This window comes from Anopheles arabiensis, chromosome 2, assembly GCF_016920715.1.
Source record: "Anopheles arabiensis isolate DONGOLA chromosome 2, AaraD3, whole genome shotgun sequence".
In the NCBI taxonomy this organism is placed as follows: domain Eukaryota; kingdom Metazoa; phylum Arthropoda; class Insecta; order Diptera; family Culicidae; genus Anopheles; species Anopheles arabiensis.
This window is the reverse complement of record NC_053517.1, coordinates 91,644,294-91,664,146: the sequence shown is the minus strand read 5'-3', so window position 1 is coordinate 91,664,146 and position 19,853 is coordinate 91,644,294. Positions and strand designations below refer to the sequence as shown.

The 19,853-nt window shown below is 43.5% G+C and overlaps 5 protein-coding genes and 1 long non-coding RNA gene across 14 annotated transcripts in view; 1 reads left to right on the top strand and 5 right to left on the bottom strand.

Annotated features, from left to right (window-relative positions):
* Window positions 1-453: 453 nt before the first annotated feature.
* On the bottom strand, window positions 454-905 carry LOC120908863 (cysteine-rich venom protein 6-like). The gene is made up of 2 exons (XM_040320311.1): window positions 776-905; window positions 454-695 (listed from the first exon to the last, which is right to left on the bottom strand). The coding sequence occupies exons 1-2, from the start codon at window positions 843-845 to the stop codon at window positions 490-492; spliced, it is 276 nt and encodes a 91-aa protein (XP_040176245.1). The 5' UTR covers window positions 846-905; the 3' UTR covers window positions 454-489.
* Window positions 906-2,499: 1,594 nt separating this feature from the next.
* Window positions 2,500-2,998, bottom strand: LOC120908861 (chymotrypsin inhibitor-like). Its single transcript, XM_040320310.1, has 2 exons — window positions 2,868-2,998; window positions 2,500-2,788 (listed from the first exon to the last, which is right to left on the bottom strand). The coding sequence occupies exons 1-2, from the start codon at window positions 2,953-2,955 to the stop codon at window positions 2,595-2,597; spliced, it is 282 nt and encodes a 93-aa protein (XP_040176244.1). The 5' UTR covers window positions 2,956-2,998; the 3' UTR covers window positions 2,500-2,594.
* A 66-nt stretch (window positions 2,999-3,064) lies between these two features.
* Window positions 3,065-4,618, top strand: LOC120908868. Of its 2 annotated transcripts, XR_005741189.1 has the most exons (3): window positions 3,065-3,368; window positions 3,494-3,531; window positions 3,604-4,618. It is a non-coding gene; the product is annotated as an uncharacterized LOC120908868 (long non-coding RNA). The 2 variants fall into 2 exon arrangements; XR_005741188.1 differs by lacking the exon at window positions 3,065-3,368 and having other exon boundaries at window positions 3,391-3,531.
* On the bottom strand, window positions 3,483-5,310 carry LOC120908867 (cysteine-rich venom protein 6-like). Its single transcript, XM_040320317.1, has 3 exons — window positions 4,943-5,310; window positions 4,690-4,863; window positions 3,483-3,622 (listed from the first exon to the last, which is right to left on the bottom strand). Exons 1-3 carry the CDS (start codon window positions 5,010-5,012, stop codon window positions 3,498-3,500), a joined length of 369 nt encoding a protein of 122 aa, XP_040176251.1. The 5' UTR covers window positions 5,013-5,310; the 3' UTR covers window positions 3,483-3,497.
* A 5,564-nt stretch (window positions 5,311-10,874) lies between these two features.
* Window positions 10,875-19,853, bottom strand: part of LOC120898095 — a 94,293-nt gene continuing 85,314 nt past the window's right edge. For all 8 annotated transcript variants that reach the window (XM_040303448.1, XM_040303446.1, XM_040303453.1 and 5 more), the window contains exon 30: window positions 10,875-11,440. In XM_040303448.1, the coding sequence (XP_040159382.1) occupies window positions 11,361-11,440 (80 nt within the window). In that variant the 3' untranslated portion in view covers window positions 10,875-11,360. The remainder of the gene's footprint in view (window positions 11,441-19,853) is intronic.
* LOC120898096 (serine/arginine repetitive matrix protein 1-like) lies at window positions 11,637-19,852 on the bottom strand. Its single transcript, XM_040303455.1, has one exon. The coding sequence runs from the start codon at window positions 19,815-19,817 to the stop codon at window positions 17,691-17,693; it is 2,127 nt and encodes a 708-aa protein (XP_040159389.1). The 5' UTR covers window positions 19,818-19,852; the 3' UTR covers window positions 11,637-17,690.

Below are 19,853 nucleotides of genomic sequence, written 5' to 3'. Positions count from 1 at the left end.
GATGTCGGATTACTATGTTGCAATCTTTTGCTCTATCTGGTGGGAACTTTACCCCTAACTCAAACTTTAATTTGTTGAAACATTGTTGTCCTCCTGCTTTGCAGTCTATAATGCCATCTTGGGCATCTAGAAACAGTTGTTAGACGTTCGCTAGTTTTGTGCTATCGTCTATCTTAACTTCATCCTCAATATAAAACAGCTTAATTATGTGTTAACAGTTCATCCAGTTGATGTTTGGATGATGTCTACCGATATAATTTTGTGTCATTGAACTGTAAAGAAATACCTACGTGAAATACAGACAAAACTCTAAAGAAGGATTTTAATGGGAAGAAATAACATTTGTTCAACAAGTGTTTATTTTGTTTTGAGAATCTTTGACGTCTTAAAATTTCATTTACATCTCAACTTATTTTATAAGTAATTATATAATTATACAACATCTAGAAACTCTAAATCACTTACAATTAATACAATTGGTTTGATTTATTACTTGTTCAACAGAAAGCCTTCTTCTTTACAATCCTCATGTTTGATGCACTCTCCACCCTCTTTGCTTTCACGAACGTGCCAGGGTTTGCAGATGCAGCCGGCTTTACACGGTTCATCGCACGGAGGAAGCAGTGGGCCATAACAGTGCGGCTGACATCCGACACCGCACTCATGCCAATATTCATTGGCAGAACAGCCAAAATCTGTTACAAAGGACGACAATTTGTAATGTCGCGTAGGGAACGATGGAAGCTTTTTGAAGCGATGTACGGGAACTACTTACCTTCATCGTCGGCCATCACTGCAACCACCACTAATAAGGTGACAAACAAACAAAGCTGTACGGACTTCATTGTGAAGATGCACGTTGGTATTTAGAAGCATTTACTGTATTGTGCCTTATAGCAACGAGTATCCGATTTTTATATAGACGAGCGGCAGTTTATACAACATTCGATTTGCCATTGCAGTTTCGAGAAGTGTAACGAAAGGCATGATACTGTTATGCGTTTTTATTTACATTTTTATTGATTTTAATTGCTAATGTATGCCGTGGTAAATTTTGTGCAGGTGTAGGCATTTCATTAATGATAGTTTTGTATCTATGTACGCTCTTTTGTGCCTAAATGTCCTGAATATCCTCAAATGCTTTTTTTCTGTTCCAATCAGGAAGGTTGAAAGTGATCTGGATAGTTCTCCCCGTAGCAGGCGTCTGACTATACGCGAATGCATGTTAAAAGCAGTTTTTTAAATTAAACAAAAGTTCGGATGTTTAACAACCAGCTACAATAATTTTATAGCATCAGATGATTTTTTATTGGCAAGAAATTTTTCCCTAATAATATCTTCTTTCTTGTTTAACATTTATAGCAATCCAAGGTTAAAAAGGTGGTCTGTGACAAGGTAGCAGCGATGATAAGAATGGAGAATTTAAAGAAGACCTTGTTCATGCTCGAAAAACAAAAAGAAAAAAAACTACCTTCATTATCGGCCACAACGGCGACTGCCAGCAGTGTGAGAAGCAAAAGAACTTGCGTCACCAGCATCGGGAGCATGTGTGCTTGAGTCATAGCATAAGAGTGAACATTGTGTGCACCTTGCGCCGTGAAACTGTACTTTTATAGCGACGAATCGTTGTACCATCGAGTCCGATACGATCGGCTTTGTTTGCCATACTTTGAAGGCAACGAATGGACTGGGTTGGGATGATGAATTACTCCTTTCGAATCGATGAACTTGTCAGGGGAGACACTCACTTTTTGTTAAAGTTCAGTACGGATTGAAACGTGCAGAAGCATCCTCCAAAATCACTAAATTCTTATTTTTTTTTGGATTCTGTTGCTGTAATCATGACTAGGTGCAGTTGAAACGTTTTCATAGCTGTGGTGAGGTATTGAAGGTACTATAGAGTCAGATAAAATGATTCTTCTCACGCATTTTAACGAACCTCACGACACTCATCCGCTATCCCGTTAACCTGTATTCCCATTCTTACATGGAATCTTGATCATCACCTCCGCTGTTCAATCAGGGAGATTGAACAAATTTCAACAGCAACTGCAAACACATATACTCTACTAGCTCTTTGTAGCGGAATAAATCAACAAACTCGTGTATGGATTCGAGTAAAAGCTACAGGGCGAAATCAATTCGACCAATACGATAGAAAATTGTAGATTAATGAATGCAATGAGTCAATCTTCTAAAGAGAAGCATGGCAGGTGTCATCATGAGCAACGCATACTTTTGGTTTATTTTTGCTTTGTTTGAATTGAACGTTTAATTAGATGTTATACGATTATAACTATGTACAAAGCGAGGACAGAGGGGATGAAAAGCAATAAGGTTCGACGGTGGTGATGCGTTTAAAATGCTCAAGGGTTAGGAAGTGCTTTTAATATACATTTTTCATTACATATACAGTACGTTGTGTGGGTTTGTCTGTTAAACATTTGTACATATCTGGTAGCAAAATGCATGAGCCCTGCCATTGTATCAATAATGCTATATGATTGATGATGAAAACTCATATTTTATATATTTTCATTCATGCTTTTTCTTATTTAATACACTACTCTATAAACATTAAGAGTGAAGCGAGTTTAAGGTCCATAAAGACATTCGTCTTCGGTAATGCATGGTCCATAAAAGTTTTGTTTACGAACGTATCCTTCGTCACATTCGCATCCTGCCTGGCACGGCAATGTACAGGGCGACGGTCGAGGTGGTGAAAAGCAGTAAGGTTGACACAATGCAGCACAGTCTGACCATCTTCCATGGGGTCCACAATCCGTAGCTGTTTGACAAACGGTTACAAGGATGAAGCGTGATGGTGAGTGTGGAAACGTCAACGGGAATGTGTGCTAAAAACGTACCTTCCGTATTGTTGGCAGCATCTACTACCACCAGTAGACCGAGGAGTAATGTTACTAGCACAGACTTCATCGAGAGCTTGTTCATCATACTGAACAAAGAGTACACAGTAAGGTGGATGGATTAAAATGCGGGAGTTTTATACATCGTCCAATCGTTGATAGGGTGGATTACGATGGAAACTGCGTGTAATCAATCGGATGGGCAATTTAATACACAAGCAAATGTTAATAGTTAATTCAATGTAATCAACCATCGGAGCATTTCCAATGTATGTAAGAGGTGGTCATTTGAGTATGTTAACCCATATTAACCTTCTTTTCAACTTCGTCGAACAAACACATACATCTTGTGCGAAACTCATTTTGAATTCGGAAAAAATAAACATGTCGAGAATTATTGAATCTTCATTTCATTTTGAGCAATAGTTTTAAAATAGAAACCTGTAATGCATTATCATTGAAATATTTTTTTCTTCTTTTTTTAGTGTATCACCATCAGTAGTAAGTAAAAAGAGAATTAATCAATCAAGATCATTTTTACAAAACAAACTCAACGAGACTGCAAAATGTTTTCATTTTTTTTAAACAATTTATTTCCGTTTTTGGTTCTTGTGTTTTATAATAAGACAATCAAGCAAGGAGATTTCCGATTTCGGATCTGAAGGTAAATATACAGTGTTCAGGTAGAATGCATTTTTCATCATCTTTATATTCACGATCGTATTCTTCTCCACAGATGCAATTAATACGGAAATCTACAAAGTGGTTCTACTTTGGTTCGAAGCAATAAGGCTGACATGAATAGGCACAATCGCCCCAGTGTTTATTGGGATGCCAGCACTCGGACCCTATTAAAACAGGTTAAACGGGCTTGCCAGTGATTATTAGAATTCAAAGAAAACAGTCATGTTCAATTCCCAGTTTTAAATCGCGTCCATTTAACACGGACATTTATAGCAACGTGAAGTTGATAAGATGTGACCAATGTGATATTCGATTTCGAGTGTAAGCAACGAGAATAAACATAACAAAACTGGAAATAGTTTAATCTGGGTCTCGCTGATCGCTGGTTTATAATACAGTTGCATTGGGCCCGCAAAGGACGGATGTGGTCGTTAAAAAAGTTAAGCGACGGGAGGATCGTCCCTGCAACTAAATGCACACAACTCAGTTCGAACGCAGTCCCCACCATCCTTATTAAGACGAACGTATCCTTCATTACAGAAACAACCAGCCTTGCAAGCAGAATTACACGCTTGATCGTCTAGTTCAAAACAGTATCGCGGACATCCGGGTCCGCATTCCTGCCAGACCTGATTGGTACCGCACTTTTGATCTGTTAAATAGGCAAGACAGCGTAGCAATGATTAGCCTGCAGATTCAAAAGAGGAGCGTGTGTAAATTACATTGTTACACAAACTTACCGGCATCGTCCGCCATCACTGCTACCGCCAAAAAGGTAAGTAGTAAGACGGCTGAGACAGATTTCATTTGGATTTGATCGTGTAAAGCAAGTCACAACTGAATAGCTACAAACGTAACACACTTTGTGATTTTTATACGTACCAGAAGCTGACAAGTGGTGATTAAAGCGGAACTGGACATAAATAAGCGATATTTGTTACACACGAAGAGAAACAAATCGTCGTGTAATATTTAGTTTAGATTACTGCCAATGCGATCAACGGCGATTGAATTTTTGAATTATAAAATTGAAATTTAAAAAATAAAAGCAAATACCATACATAGAATGTACTGTTTTATTTTATTAACAAATTATTTTAGCGGGGAAAACTGGTTCTTCCAGTTAGCCTAGACTCACAGGTGTCAGGGCGAACGCATTTACCGCCATCCAAATATTCGCGAACGTATCCTTTCTCACAGAAACAACCAATATTGCACTTTTTATCGCAATGTTCGGCCGGTGGCTCAAAACATATATCCTGACAAGAACTTGCGCAATCGTCCCACACCTCATTTTCCCCGCACTTTGTATCTGTTAAACAGCGGATATGGTGTAGCAATGTTTATTCTGCAGATTTAAATGAGTTTAATGAGTTTAAATAAACAATTACCGAGATCGTCGTCGCCCGTCACTGCTACCGCCAGCAGGGTGAGTAGTAAAAAGGCTTGTACAGATTTCATTTGGATTTGGATTCTAAAAGAAGGCTAAAACAAAATAGCTACGATCGCAAACACACTTTGTGACTTTTATACACGCCAGTCACTGAAAAAGGCATGTCTAACGGTAAATTCGATGCAGAGAGTTGGCAAGGCACAAAAGCTGTGGAAATAGGTTGTACCATTTTCTCACACATAGTGCCAAACGAACGAATATGTTGTTAATTGTAGATTGTCTTATAAGAGGCTTTAGTGCTAGTTTAGCGTCTAAGCTCGAGCTCACTCTAAGTTTTAGGTGTGCACGAGGTTCTGCGAGTGCATTTCGAGTTGCTCGAGTGAGACTTTACTGTGCAATAAGCTGTTGTTTAAAAACAAAAGTCGTTATGTTTTAAAATTGCGACCCTACTCAAATGGGATTGTTATTGTAAACAGATATGCTACCATAGCAACAACAAACCAAAGCCAATGCGCATAGTTTGCGTTTGTTGCTCGCTCGCGTGGTCTCACTTGCTGAAACTGCCGACAGGCGCGTCACACTGTTGAAGTCTGGCGCACGCTAGTTTCATACAGCAATGTGTGGGAACCTCACGTACAAAATGATAGTCGTCAATTATTAGATTGTCGTCGGCTGAGTATGACCTCATAATTGTAATTGTGCTGTTCGTAGAGTCGAACAAGAAAACAAATTCCATAACTACCTGCTTACCGGTGACTCAACGAGGTTGAACTTACATAGTAACGCATAGTAACGCTTGCATGGAAGAAAAAACGAAAGAAAACCAACACTACTTGCACTTACCTTTTTAACCGAGTCATTTTCTTTCCCAAACAAATAACACACCAAAACCACACGTATTCTTAACGACTTCAGAACATTGGTTTTTGTTGTTGTTGGTTTTTGTTTTGAGTGTGTGTTTGTGGGTGTATTTTTCCATAATGCTGCATGTTTGGTTTGCATTCTTGTTTGTTTGCTTGTTTGCTTTTCTGTTTGCTTACTTCTTTGTTATCTATTTCGTTTAACCCATTTTGCGTTGGCAGCATTTGCCATTTTCATTCATGGGTGTAGTTATTGTTTAAGTGTGTGTGTGTGTATCATTATTTCTGTGTGTATTTGTGTATCAATTTGCGTTGTTCTAACGTGTAACTGTGTGGTTGTGTACGTTTGTGTGTGTGTGTGAGTTTACATTATCTTTATTGAATACTTAGACATTTCCAAAGGAGTACAAAATCCAACTCAAGAAAGTCAGGAAACTCGTTCACGTGAGCGCAACCATTGATGGTGCTTTTACAATGCTACGTTTCCTACCTTTATGCTTTTTCTCGCTCTGTCTCTCTCTCTCTTTCTTCGCCGTTTTACCGTTTTAGCTTTTCACTGTATTGTGGGATTTACCTTCTCATTGCTAGCTTTCGACACTTGTGTTTTATCTCTTTTTTCCTTTCATTTTGAGTTTTTCCTTCGCCTCCGGCTTCCGCTTGTTTCAGCTCTGACTAACTAGACTTTATTCTCTGCTTGCTTGTTTTTTTTTCTCGCATACCTTTTCCTCGTTCGCATCTTCATTTCTCGCATTGCGTTTCGAGGATTGTGTTTGCTAGGGTGCCGGTAGTCCGGCGCTTAAAGTTAGTTTTGCGGGTAAAATGAGTATTTAGTTAGTTTTGTGTTTTTTGTTTGTTTGGGTGCGTGTGAGTGTGAATGTTTTCATTTTATTCTTTTCTTCTTTCTCTCTAGTATATCAACGCTTATGTCGTCAACAAAAGTACGGACAGAAAAATGGGAAGTATACAAAGAACGTTTTGCGGATTTCACTCACTTGTTTTGGTATTCGCATTTCTCTCAATCTTAGCTGTTCGATTCTGCCTTTGTAAGAAATTCGTTTTGCATGTGAAGGTGTGTGTGTGTGTGTGTGTGTAAGGTTGAGTGTCTAATTGTTTGGTGTATGTGTGTTGATTTCTACTTTTTTTTAGTCTGCACCCATTGGCCCTGTTTAGCAAAAAAAACGGGGTGTTTCCATCATGCACGACGGGAGGGGGGGATGTACCACCAGCTTCGTACATTCCGTGTATCAATCGCTAGTAAATCTTATTAATAATTGGCACAAGGTTTTAAGTGGTAAGATCTGTGGTTCGTTTGTTTGGAGTGTTTGCCTTTATGTCGTTCTGTTTATTTTGTGTGTATGTGTAGTAATGAGTAGGAGATAACCGATACAGACGATAGTAAAGAATAAATTGGCAGCTCGCACTCGTTCCTGCTTTGGAACAGAATGTGGAAGTGCTATTTTACTTCACTCCAGTTCATTGATTTTCTCTGCCCCTGGGTGCTCACTAAGCTGCTATGAGGCAGTCCTTGGATCGCTGTGTGTTTGATCGATCATTCTCTCTTTATAAGGCTCCCAACACAATCAATACAAACTCTATCAAAATGAACACACCTTGAACAACAAACCTAATCGATTGCCGATGTGCTGCTTCAACGCTTCGTGCCTTTTGCACTCTGTCTTTCTCGCGCAGATACAGATGATGATCGATACGAAACGTCGTGTGGGTGTGGTGTAGTATTAAAATCCTAATGCCAAGTAGTGCGGATATCTGGCATACTTGCTTGGAATGCACAACAACGAACCGACTGTTTGCTGGGTAGCTTGCATATTTGGGGTTTTTTTCCGTCTGCACTGACTGCCTGGTCTGGCTTCTCCTGTTTATTTAACTAATATATTTCTATAAACTGTCAACGTTTTGTGTTGCATTGTTCTAAGTATGTGTAGTTTTGCAAATATCTTAATTGTAGAGTGTGTTTTTGTTTGTGTTTTGTATCTTTTTTTTATTTGCATTATTCGATTACTTGTGGTGCAATAAAAAGGAATAATAAAAAAACATTCTTATTAAAACAAGAGAAAGACAAAAGAAAGCAGTTTTTATATTTAAAAAAACATTAAACAAACAATAAAGTTTACATTATGAAGCAAAGTAAAGAAAATATGAGAAGAAAAGGAAATGAAATGAAAGAAAAGGTTCAACAATTCAGACGTTAACAAGTAAAATTGATAAATAGCATAATTTTAAATCAAAGTAGCCAAATTGCATTGCGCTATTTATCAGCGTGTTTGTTTTGTTATCGTGTTTGCTTCTACACTTTGAGTGTGTGAGTGTGTGTTTTTTTCCTCCCTCTCTCTCTCTCTGCGTGTTCATGTGTGTGTGACGCGCTTTCGTGATTTTGGGCTTGTGTGTGGTAATCATAATAATCATTAGTATTTAGTAGTTTCAATAGTGTTTTAGTAATTTTGTATAGATTTTCCTTGTTATATTGTTTTGTATTGTGTTGTTGCTTGTTGCCGTTGTTTTGCTCTTTAATTTATTGTGCAATGGTTAATTGAGTGTTAGTTTTCGCTTTGCGCATCGGATCGATCTGCTTGCCGTTTTGAATTTCGTACGAGCTGGCTTCCTAGTTCACTTGTATTAAGTGTATGTGTTCTGTCTGTGTCTGTGTACGGTGAGTGTATATAATTCTTTGCTATCTGTTAATTTGGCTTACTTTTTTTTATTTCTTTTTGTTTGTTATAAAATTCAATTCCCTTTTCCATCGTAAATGTAGGTTGTTGTTTTTTTTAATGCATGTATGAGTGTCTGAGTGTGTTGTATGAGTGCACAAGGCTTTTATATCCTTTTTATGCCCACTCATACGCGCTACGTCTTCACTGCTCTGCTCCGAGTGTCGCTCACACGCTCTCGCATCGTTAGTGACCGTGCCGTGAGCTGCTGTTTGGTTTTATCTTTCTCTTTAGTTTTATATCATTTTTTTCTATTTTCAAGGTATAGTACGATCAGTTCGTTAGTGTAAGTGTCTCTGACCGATCGACCGATGCAGATCGGCAGATAAAACCGAGCAGCTGTACTGAAACGACGGGTGGGGCAGGAGGGCTGACGGTCCATCCGAACTGATGGAGGTAGGATCCCGCTGCTCGTTTGCGATTCCGATCCAGGAAAACGGAAAATGTAAACACACACGCTAGGGTAAAACACATCTCGCTACTGGGGTTTGTCTCACGCACACGAAACGGAGCATTTAGTGTAAGTGTTGCTTTTAAGATTGATTGATTTGCTTTACTGCCTACTAGTGGGGAGGGAACAGGGGAATGATGAGTTTGCAATTTTCTGCAGAAGGAAGAAAGAGTGTGCAAATAGTGGGAGGGGGTGTCCTTCATTCGCTTAGTTACTACTTTGCCTCCCTTTTCTTGCTCTTCCTTCGTTGCTAGCCACCTTTCCGCCTGTACTAGCTTCTCAATACGCAATGTCAAAGTCGATCTTCTTTCACTCGATTATATAGATTTAATATTTAAATTCTATTGGTTTTATAGGATAAAAATGATCAAAAATGTAAAACAAACTCTAAACATCTTTACCCTCCGTCTGTCCGTACTCTCTTTCGCCTCTTGCAAGATCGCGCCAGGCGCAGCACATGCACTATCAACTGCATGTGTCTGCGCCATTATGAGTGTCTGTCTGTCGCACGAAAAGATGTCTTCCCTTACTATACCCATTAACCTTTCACCGTGTGTCGCACGTCCGTCCGTAGGTCTAGGTCTAGCTTTCCGAGAAAAGCTCACCGCGATCGATCGCGTTTAAGTATGCTTGTTTACGTCTCTTCCCGTCCAGTGTTAAATGGCTTGCTTCAGCCCGTTTCCTTCCTTCCTTGTCTCCGGTCGTTCCGGTCGTCCGCGCCGTGAGTTAATGAAAACAGTAATACTTTTCTATCGCAATTTGCAAGATAATTCTCATTCACTATGTATCTACGATCAACGTGTTGATCATTATCGTTTCCTTTATCGCTAATACAAACATGCTTTTACGGGTTGTGTTTCTCTTTTTTTTTGTTGTTGGTTGATTTCGTTTAAACTTTACTTCCGTTTCTACTGCTGCTGAACCTTCTCGCTCTCACTATATATCGGTTTGTTTACGTGTGATCAACAAACAAATGGCTGCCGACATTGTGTCACGCTTTCATTAATTACTCCCTCATCGGAGCTTTCCTTGGAGCTTTCCTGTTCTGTTTTAAGGGAAATATTGCCTCCTACACCTGTAGCCATGTGGGTAGTAGTCTGCTTAGGTCAGAGTCGATCCTGTGCCATTTAGGATACAATCACACGTGCTGATGTGTGTGTGTGTGTCTTTATCTGTCTAATATGGCAGGGTATAAATGATTTCGATTACGATGAAAACGGTCATATCTATAAGAGATACCGTTCACTGGAGAGGGAGGAAAAATGAGCATCTCGGGACGACACCATGGGCTTCTCGTCGCTGCAGCTTCCGCCAGATACTTCCGAATCGGGAACACAAAGACAAGCTGCTTGTCTCGTTGTTTGCTGCCCATTTCAGGGCACGAGGTCAACCTGTAATGCCCATAACCATCCAACCCTAATGGTCTACGAGTTACTGCATCCCTGCCCTTTGCGACACACGGGTGCATTTGTACGTGAGTGTGTTCTTGAACGTGAAAATTGGCTACGTGCACACAACGCGGCTAGACACATGGTAAAGGCCGGGCTACATTGATCGTACTCCCAAGTGTAATTTCGATTTTCACTAGCGCATCTGGCGGCGGCTGACCGAAGCATTTTGCCAAACAATTTGGGGATGCTCCAGAAAATACGTAATTTTTCTATGTTTTTTACTTTAACTGGACTGGAAAAGCTTTGTAATTGATACATAAATATGTTGTGCAAGTATTTCAGCCGTTTTCGTGTCGAAAAACGGCGAAAAAACTAATTAATTTTGAGATCTGGCACGACCATTCCCCCGACGACCAAAAAAAGCTTCCACCAGCCGCCACCAGATGCGCTAGTGAAAATCGAAATTACTCCTGCGAGTACGGTCAATGTAGCCCGGCCTTAATACCTTCCGCTCTGATGGTTTTATCCTCTACGCCCTAGCCCCTTTTACAGCTATTGCGCTATTTTCTCCAAACAACTGCTCGAATCGGCTCTAATCGGCCGGTGTGCCGATTACATTACAATTATTTGCCTTCATATTGTGGGACACCTATATTTACTTCCTCTTTATCGCTCTCCCTCTACCATTCCCGCACGGATGCATGAGCTGCTTCGTTGCTGTGTGCCGCTACGGGAACATGAGTGTTAGTATTCGTCTCGCCGTCCTTTAGCCCACCCAACTACCAACCGCCCCAAAAGCCTTGTGAACGGGATGTGATTCCAATGAGTTTCGGGTCACGGGAGGTATCGGTAATTTAGGGATTTTGGTTTGGTTTTTGCGTTTGCATGTGTGTGTGGCGTGTGTATGTACTTTTTTTTGTAACTTCCTCCCTTTTGCTCTTTGCTTTGCTTCAAAAAGATCGAGGATGAGTGTAACGAGAAAACGAGCTTATTTACTTTCATCTTTACGCGATGTCGACGGGGCGTCACTTAAACTAATCATGTCTCTAGGCTTCCACACCGGGGATCCTACAATTAAAAAAGAAAAACAAATGGCCAGATTTAATGACATTGTTCGAATGGTTGGTGTTTTATAAGTAAGAGGGGTTTTGGTTTGGATTTTGGTTTGTAGTATTGGTTGTATTTTTATTGTTGTTCTTTTGGGAATGGTTTGATTGTTTTAGTATCATTATCAATTTGGTGTAGCTTTCGCTTCGTTTTTTTCTGTGTGTATTTTTTTGGTGTTTGTGTGTTGGTATAATTTAGTATATAGATTTTTTGTTGTTGTTGGTTAATTTAAATGTATCCAATTTTTGCTAACTTAACTTAAGACCTAAAAAGGGGGGAAACATTAGGAACAGGAGAATGTTAAAAAGGAGATTCATGAGAGGCAGTTAAAACTGTTGGAAAGCAAAGGGAAAAGAATGGTACTATAGAAAAGAACACGGACGAGAAGAGAGGGATAAATGAGATGTAAATTTTGGGTATAATAAACAAATATAGTAAACGTGGCTAGTAGAATACGCAAATCGAAACCAAACGTACAACAAACAAAGCATACTTGTAACCATGGAAAGTATCTGATCGCGTGCGCAGCTAGCGCAAATAAACAGAAAGGGTAGGAAATGATAGTGACGTGGTTGCAAACTACAGGTTCGAGAATCTAAGAGCCTAAGCCAAGTGGGAAGTAACCATTGCTCACCTTCAGCTCGTATGCTTGGTGTGGCTTGGCTGGTGGCTTGCTAAGCGCAGTGGGTGAGTATTTGTACACACGCACACGCATGATGAATGGGGGAAGTTTTGAGTTTGGTGATCTATACTGCTATACAGGTTTAATGTGAAATAATCGCAAAAGAAGTACTTTTTTACTGCATCAAATCTTTATCAAACATACTGTTGTACTGCTAACGCTAACGATTCTTTACACGACAGGGTGGGAGTAGGACTACTAGATTGTTGTTAGTGTTTTTAGCTAACAATACTGATATATATATAAGATACGCTAAGGGTTTGAGCTAACTATGGCGTTGGCTTATTTTTCTTGTTTTATTTAGTGAACTTTAAGGCAAGTCGCGCGACTCATCAGTCTCTATGCCGTTGGTATAATAGGAACGTACACAACGTACACAACTAGTCTTAAAAGCTTGAGGTAACAACGTACACACAGATACATAAACGGTAAGTAGGACAAGAAGAGCATCAATAAAACAAAAATATGCCAAAACCAGAAAAATAAAAAAGCAAGAAAAATAACAAAAGTCATAAACTAATTGCACTAGACTAGCAAACGAAAGGAGTTTCAGGAGGAATCAACAGGAAAGCTTTCCGATCGTTCGAATATACATTCAGGATGCAGGGGCAGGACAGTCAATTCGGTTGGAGCGGGGCCGGGCAGGGATGCTGAAGTAGGTGTGTTAACCATCGGGACACTTTCGTGCAAGTACCCGTCGTACTTTTCTGTGGTAGCAGGGGTCACTTTTACTTCGCAATTCTACTCCTATAACTTTGCTACATTTCTCGTTTACTTTGCTTGAGAGCGCGTGCAAATTAGCGCGCATACAGTTCAGTTTATTTATACCCCTAGCCCCTTGATTAATATGCATCGCTGGTGGTTAGTGGAAGGTTTTGAACAACATTGCCACCAGGGCTGGGGAGGGCTACGCATTCGCACTACGACACACTACTACTGGCCTACGGTGGGGGGAGGGCTGGGTGTCGGTGTTGCTACGTGTCGGCAAATAACAGTCGTTCGGTTTCAGAGGCAGCACGCTACCCGTCTGCATGTAAGGCTGTTGGGCATTAGGTTTCGGCATCTTTGTTGTACACCTGCGATCACTCCCGCCTTTATCTATTTCCTCTGCTTTTTGTAATGGTTCTACAAGGGTTGGGGCGTCCGTGGGGACACGCTACAGTGCATGCAACTCACAAGTAGCTACAGTAGCACTTACAGTCGTTTTGTCTAAGGGCTGGTGTCGTTCGCGTACAGTTCAGTCCCATGTCATGTCGCTAGCGTCGGGTACAGTGTGTTGTGTGGCGTTTCTGTGTTGTTCTAAATCGAGTTAGTGTTAAAATGGCGTCACCTCGTACATGCTTACTCTACCGTTAAAAGACTCACATCCGTATCTCATCTCCTGCTGCTGCCGAGGGAAAGGAGAAATTCGCTAAACAACGCATTCGCCGTGACCTAGTGAATAGTTGCAGCGTGCAGTAATAGTTGACCAAAAAGGCGCAGAAAACAGTGTAACAGCATAATATGAAAAATCTCTCGTTGTTCTAACTAAATCCCGCTTTCCTCTCCACCTAGTGAGCTGATCTAGTGTCTGCCGCTGTGGCGGCGTCCATTCATGCCACCAACACATCGAAATCGTAACAAATGCTAAAGGGTAATAGTTCCATTCGATTAAATCTCTAGCTAGCTTTCCTCTCCTACCGGCTCTATCTAGTCCGCGTCTCCTCTCCTAAACCGTGCAAGCGATAAAAAGATGCATTGTAGAAAAATAGAATTCCTCGTGAGATTAGTTGAATTGTTTTAAAGAGTTCTTTGCTGCTGCTTTTTTTCGACTTTTTGTTTTGTTTTTCATAATCCGTTAAACAGTGCAATATACAGTTATAGCATTTGAGTTGAAAGTTACAAGATCAGTGCTGAATTGGGTTGCTTTACTTTTTGGTTTTTGGTTTTGATTTTTGGAGTAAAATGTCGCTGACAATCGCCGTTTCTTGTGGCATGGCGATAGCGGTTGTGCATAAGGAAGCTGATCGAAGAATCGATTTTCTTACTTTTCTTTTCCTCGTTCAAAATCGTGTAATTAAAATGTATTGAACGAACGAACCGGAATGTGTCTCTATCTATAAATTACGCTACAAATTCTTAATGCTTGTAAAAAGGTTAAATGTTGTTTTTGTTCTTGTTGTTATAAAACGTTGATTCGCTGCTCTTACCTATGTATACTATCATTTAAACGTTACCGATCGATCCTTACCACTGTATCCTGTGCCTCTTACGCCTTAAATAGAGATAGAATTAGACGTTAAAAACAAAACCTCGAACGTAGCGGAATGGATGGAAGAGATGTACTTAATACACTTGGGCACGAACCGAAAACACAAACACTTTTGTAATAATAAAAACACATGTTACGTGTCAAGCGCAGTGCGTTACCACAACCGAAGGTAACAGCCGTAACGCTTTGTCGAGCTTACGCTTCTGTGGCACTTGAACAGTCGAACAACAACGAACAACGCAAAAGCACATTAAGACGATACTGTCGTGCATTCTCAACCCACCCGATTGTCGATAAAGTGTTACATTTGGCAAATCCTTTGCTACAACCATCCGATTCCCTACCGTGCGGGTTCGCGCGTCCGTTACGTCTACTCGACTCGACTCGCTGTAAACGCGGTTAGGTTGGCGCTCGCTTTTTTTTTTTTTACTAACGTTCTGCTAACGAAAACTGCCGCGCCACATCTGGTGAGGAGTGGAAAAATTCGTCTAAACTAAGTCGTACCTTTTCGCTAGTGTTAAAATCGTGTTACGCTTCTTTCTTTACGCTTTTTTTATCATATTAAATACCGGTAATCAATCCGAAATCGGAAAGGTCTTACAAGATAATTGGCACAAAATCACAACATTTTTCCCGCTCCCCATTGCTGGTTAATATAATGTGTATGTGTATGCACACTGCACACCGTCAGAGTAGCGTTGGTAGCGGTTTGTTGCTTTGGTTTCTGTCCGCTGCACCCTGTTCCATCGATCGAGCTCGATCAACTCGGTCCCGCAACGGGCGGAAACTTAGGAACCCCGTGGGCCGTGTACCTTGTGTGTGTATGTGTGTGTGGAACTGAAAAATGGGTAGTAGGTAGTAGCTGAATTGTCATCTCACCTCAGCTCGCTTCAGCAAAACGAGAGGTAACTTGCGTGTGGCGTGTGCAATTCAATTCCCTTTCGCTTACTTGAACGGTTCGTCGTTGAAAACGGGGAAGGGCTGTATTTGCTCTATTTGCTTCTGGTGCAACACAACTGCACTTACTATTATTATTGTTGTAGGTTTTTTTTTTCTTGTAGTTGGTAGTTCTATCTGCTCGAAGGGCTACGAGTTTCGCTTCGCTACGTTAACATGCTAGTTGGAGGGGGGCTATAGTTGCGTCGCGTACGCGTCGTCGCTTTGACTATCTGTTGTTTGTTGTATAAACTCACCTGTATTACAATTGTTACTTTGGTATATATGGTATGTATGTATGTATATATTAGTACGAATATTGTTTTTGTTTTTGCTAACAGTTTGGCTCTAACAGACACGCGGTACGGGGTACGGGTACCATACCACTATTGCTCTAATCCATCTCAGTAGAAAGTTAGGGAACTGTCCCGCTACGGTAAGGATGTTTGGTGTATAATTGCTTTATATGTGTATAAATGGGTATATATGGGTGCTGTGTATGTAGCTGTGTAGTACTGGATTATTATTAGTATATTCGGTTGTTGTTTTGCTTTTCTTGTTTGATTAACACGGGCTGCGCCATTGTATTTATTTTGGTTGTTGTTTGGCTGTTGTTGTTGCGATTATATAGTGTGTAATATATGCATAGAGATATTGTTTGAATATTTTTGTTGTACGGGGTATACGTATAGCTGTTTGATGTGTAACCTGTAGCAATGCTACTACCTTCACCTATGCGTCCTTGTGTGTGTTTGTTTGGTTCGGTATATATGGGAACACATTAAAAACCCCCTACTGGATCATCTCGAACCGAACAGTTTAGTGTTGTGAGGGTCGTCCCGAGTGTTTGTGGACAAGGTACAAGAAAAGGGATAGCTAGGGTAGGGAAATGAATGGGGCCACACCGAGGCGAGCAGAAGCCAAGAGCCAATCCACGTTGACACGTCGGTCGATTGGGGCGACTGCGGTTTGCGTTGCAGTTTCGTAATTGAATTCCTGAACCAGTTACGGGGTGGGGATGGGAGCGGGTTGCAAAGTTTCGTTTCCGTGGTCATTCAATTTTCTCACGTCACCACCATCCACGCTTCGGAAGCAAGCAGCTCTGGCTGAAGGGCAAACTGTGCGGTTTTGCCGGTAATTCAATTTCGCAACCATATTACCCGCACCGAAGGAGGGGAGATGAGGTCTTGCATAGTGCAGGACGGGGCTTGGGCGTGTACCGTGAATGTTGTGCCCGGTGCCTGAGACGTTAGTTTAGTGCGAGGGATGGAGGTAGGAAGGAGGCAAAACCAGATTGTCCACCGTCACGCTAGTACGCGCGGCGCTGGTTTACTTGTTGCAAATTTGAATATTTAACCCAATCGACGGGGGAGATCTAGCTTCGCAACCCTAACTAGTGACTAGTCCACACAACCCTTGGAAAGGGTCAACCCTCTGCCCAGGTTGAAACGGCACGGCGCTGGTACGGTAGTGTCGAAATTAGTGTCACTTTTGAAACAAATTTGAATGACTCGATGCTTCCGCTCCGGTCCTCGGATCAGGTTGTGTCCCCAAACAAAACAAACCGTATCGTGTACCGAACCCAAACACTGAAGCGTGATAGGCGCGTTGAAATGACACCGATACCAGTGACGTTCCAGCAGGTCTTTTGCGATGTTGTGGTGGTGAAGTAGGGGATGATTTGATTTCGTTGCGACAGCAGTTTGGGGTGAACTACTGCTTTGATTATAAGTTGTTTACACACCAAGCTGTCTAGGTGTCGTGTTGATGACACCGTACGGACATTAGCACCTTGTTCAACACCTGTCTTCTTTTGTCCGCACGGTTGTAGGATGAGTATATTATATTGGGCTTACTGCGCGTACACTAACTATCTTCAATCTGTAGTTGTTTGATTTGACGCTAGGTGGCGCGCCGGAGCGCTGCTGTACTGTTCTCTTTCTCTTCCTCACTTATTTGTGCGGTTTGATTTACTATTTTTGATTAAGTTTAGTTTTGATTTTACTGCTACAAAGCCATCTGACGGAGGAAAGGGATACGATTATGCTTGGATGTGTGGTGGAAAACCAGCTGTTGCTGTGCATTGTAGTATTCCGGGTCTATATTTCTTTTGGTTGTGTCTGGTATGTTGGGAAGAGCCATCATACTCTCTTGCAGACTCATACAGTTCGTGCAGTGTGTTTGTTTGAAAGCAAAATCGAACGTAAAATAAAACGGATGCAAGCTTAAACGTGTATCTCGTCGTGATCGAACGACGGCGACTTGTCGAAGCTGGCCTGATGGTATAGTCGGGCCCGGGACGACTTCTTCCGCGCACGGCTCTGCCGTGCGCGGGCTTTTTGCTATGGAGGCTTCATGTTGTCCTGCATGATGCACTCCATACAAGAAGCGTGCGTCGACTGGGAAGCGTATTGCTGTTGCTGCTGCTGCAGATGGTGCTGGTGTTGCTGCTGGAGCTGCTGCTGGTGCTGCTGCTGGTAGGCGCGCCGATCGTGCTCGATGCGGGCGTAGTGCAGGTTCGGATTTTGATCGTAATCCAGAAACGAGGAGCTGTCGATCGACCGGGACGAGGTAAGGCGGTACGTGCGCTGGGGCGATGCACCGCGGCTGTGGCTCTTCGGAAGGGGCAGTGGGCCACGGGCTCGCTCGTAGTGCCGCTCGGGCGACGGTACCCGGCTGTAGAAGCGCTGCGGCGACACTGGGCCACGCGAGGAGTGGTGCTCTTTCGGGGGTGAGTAGTGGCGACTACCGCGCCGTTGTGGGGATAGCCCCCGCGGGTAGTTGTTGCGAGTTGGGGACGGCCCACGGCTACTGTAGCTTTGCTGCGGGGATAAACCTCTTCCGTAGCTGTGGGGGGAGGTACTACCGCGGTAGTACGCACCACCGACACGCATCGGAGAAGCACCGCGGCTGGCGTGTCCGGAGGAGCGTTGCGGCGAAGGGCCACGACTGTTGTAACCGCGCTGCGGGGAGGGACCACGACTGAACGAACTCTGCGGCGAGATGCCTTTGAACGAGGACTGGGGCGAAAGGGATAGACCGCGCGTCAGGGAAGTTTGTGGGGAAAGACCACGCGCGTAGCAACGGTTCGGGGACACATCGCGACTGTACACGTTGAGAGGGGAGCTGGAGCGGCTGTACGAGCCCTGCTTGCGGTACTCCCCGGTGGACCGCTCGGACGAGATGCTGTATCGCTTTTTGCTGCCCTCGACCGAGGACGCATCGAAGCTGGTGTTCGGGGAGTAGCCACACGATGACTCGTACCCTTCGACCGAGCGCATCCGTTCGGTGCTACCGACCGAGGCGCTCCGCTTCGCCCGTCGTACCTTCTCGTCGCGCGTCGCATTCTGGTAGATATGTGGGTAGTCCTTCTCCACGCCAAGATACTCGCTCGACAGCGATAGATAGCACCGATTGCCCGTGGCCGTTTGATACTGCTCGTAGTCGGACGACAGATTGGCGTCCGTTTTGGACGCCGTGCTGTCCGAACTTTCGGACGGTTTGCTCCCGACGGAGGGGCTCACGGAGCGCTTCAGAATGCCTCCCACGACACCGCCTCCGTTCGGTTGCTTCTTCTTCAGAATGCCACCTTCGGGGGGCTTTTTGTTGGAGGTTGTAGCAGTCGCACCAGCACCAGCAGCCGCACTCGGGCTCGATGCACGCCGGGCCCGGTCGGGGCTCTTCTCGATGCGCACGTGCCGCTCGATGTCGATGCTGTTCCGCGGCGACTTGATCTTGATGATGCGAATCGGGCTCTTTTCACGCTCGACCGACTTCATGCGCTTCGGTGACTTTGTCTTCTCCGGCTTCGGGCTGAGCGTACCGTCGGGCGACGAGTTGGCCGACGATGCGCTGAGCGTGTGGTAGCGCTGGTCGCCCTGTGAGCCCCCGTCACCCTCGGACGAGCTGAGCCGCTCCTTGCCGGACGCTTTCTCGCCCGTCCGCTCCGAGCAGCTGTCATCGCTCTTGCCCGAACCGGAACTGGACGACATCTCGGGCGGTGGCGCCACGGCGGAGTCACTGGAATCGGTGGACGATTTCAAGCACTGGTTCGGCTCTTCAGCTTGGGCTTTGGGAGTGGTGGAGGAGTAAGCGATCTGGGGAGGGGACGTTGGATGGGAGGCGGTCGCAGTCGGTTGCGTCTGGTGTGTGGTGGTGTGGGTAGTGTCGTGTGGGGTCGCCGGCGACCGTGCCCGTGTCGGCAGTGGGGAGGCACCGACGGCCGGCGTAACGCTGCCGGGCTGGGACGGCGCCAGGCTGCCGGTGGTCGGCAGCCCGGTCTGTTCCCGTTCGTAGTGCTGCTCCTTCAGATTCTCCATGTACTCTACTATGTCCGTCTGTATCAGACTGTCGAGATTGAGGTTCTTGAGATGCTTATCCATCGCACTGTCCACCTGGTGGTCGGTTTGGGTCGGTTTCGGCCGCTCGGCGGTGGTCGCACCGGCCGCACCCTTGGTCGGGTCAAACATCTCTACTACACTCTTATCGCTACTGGGAGAAAGTCG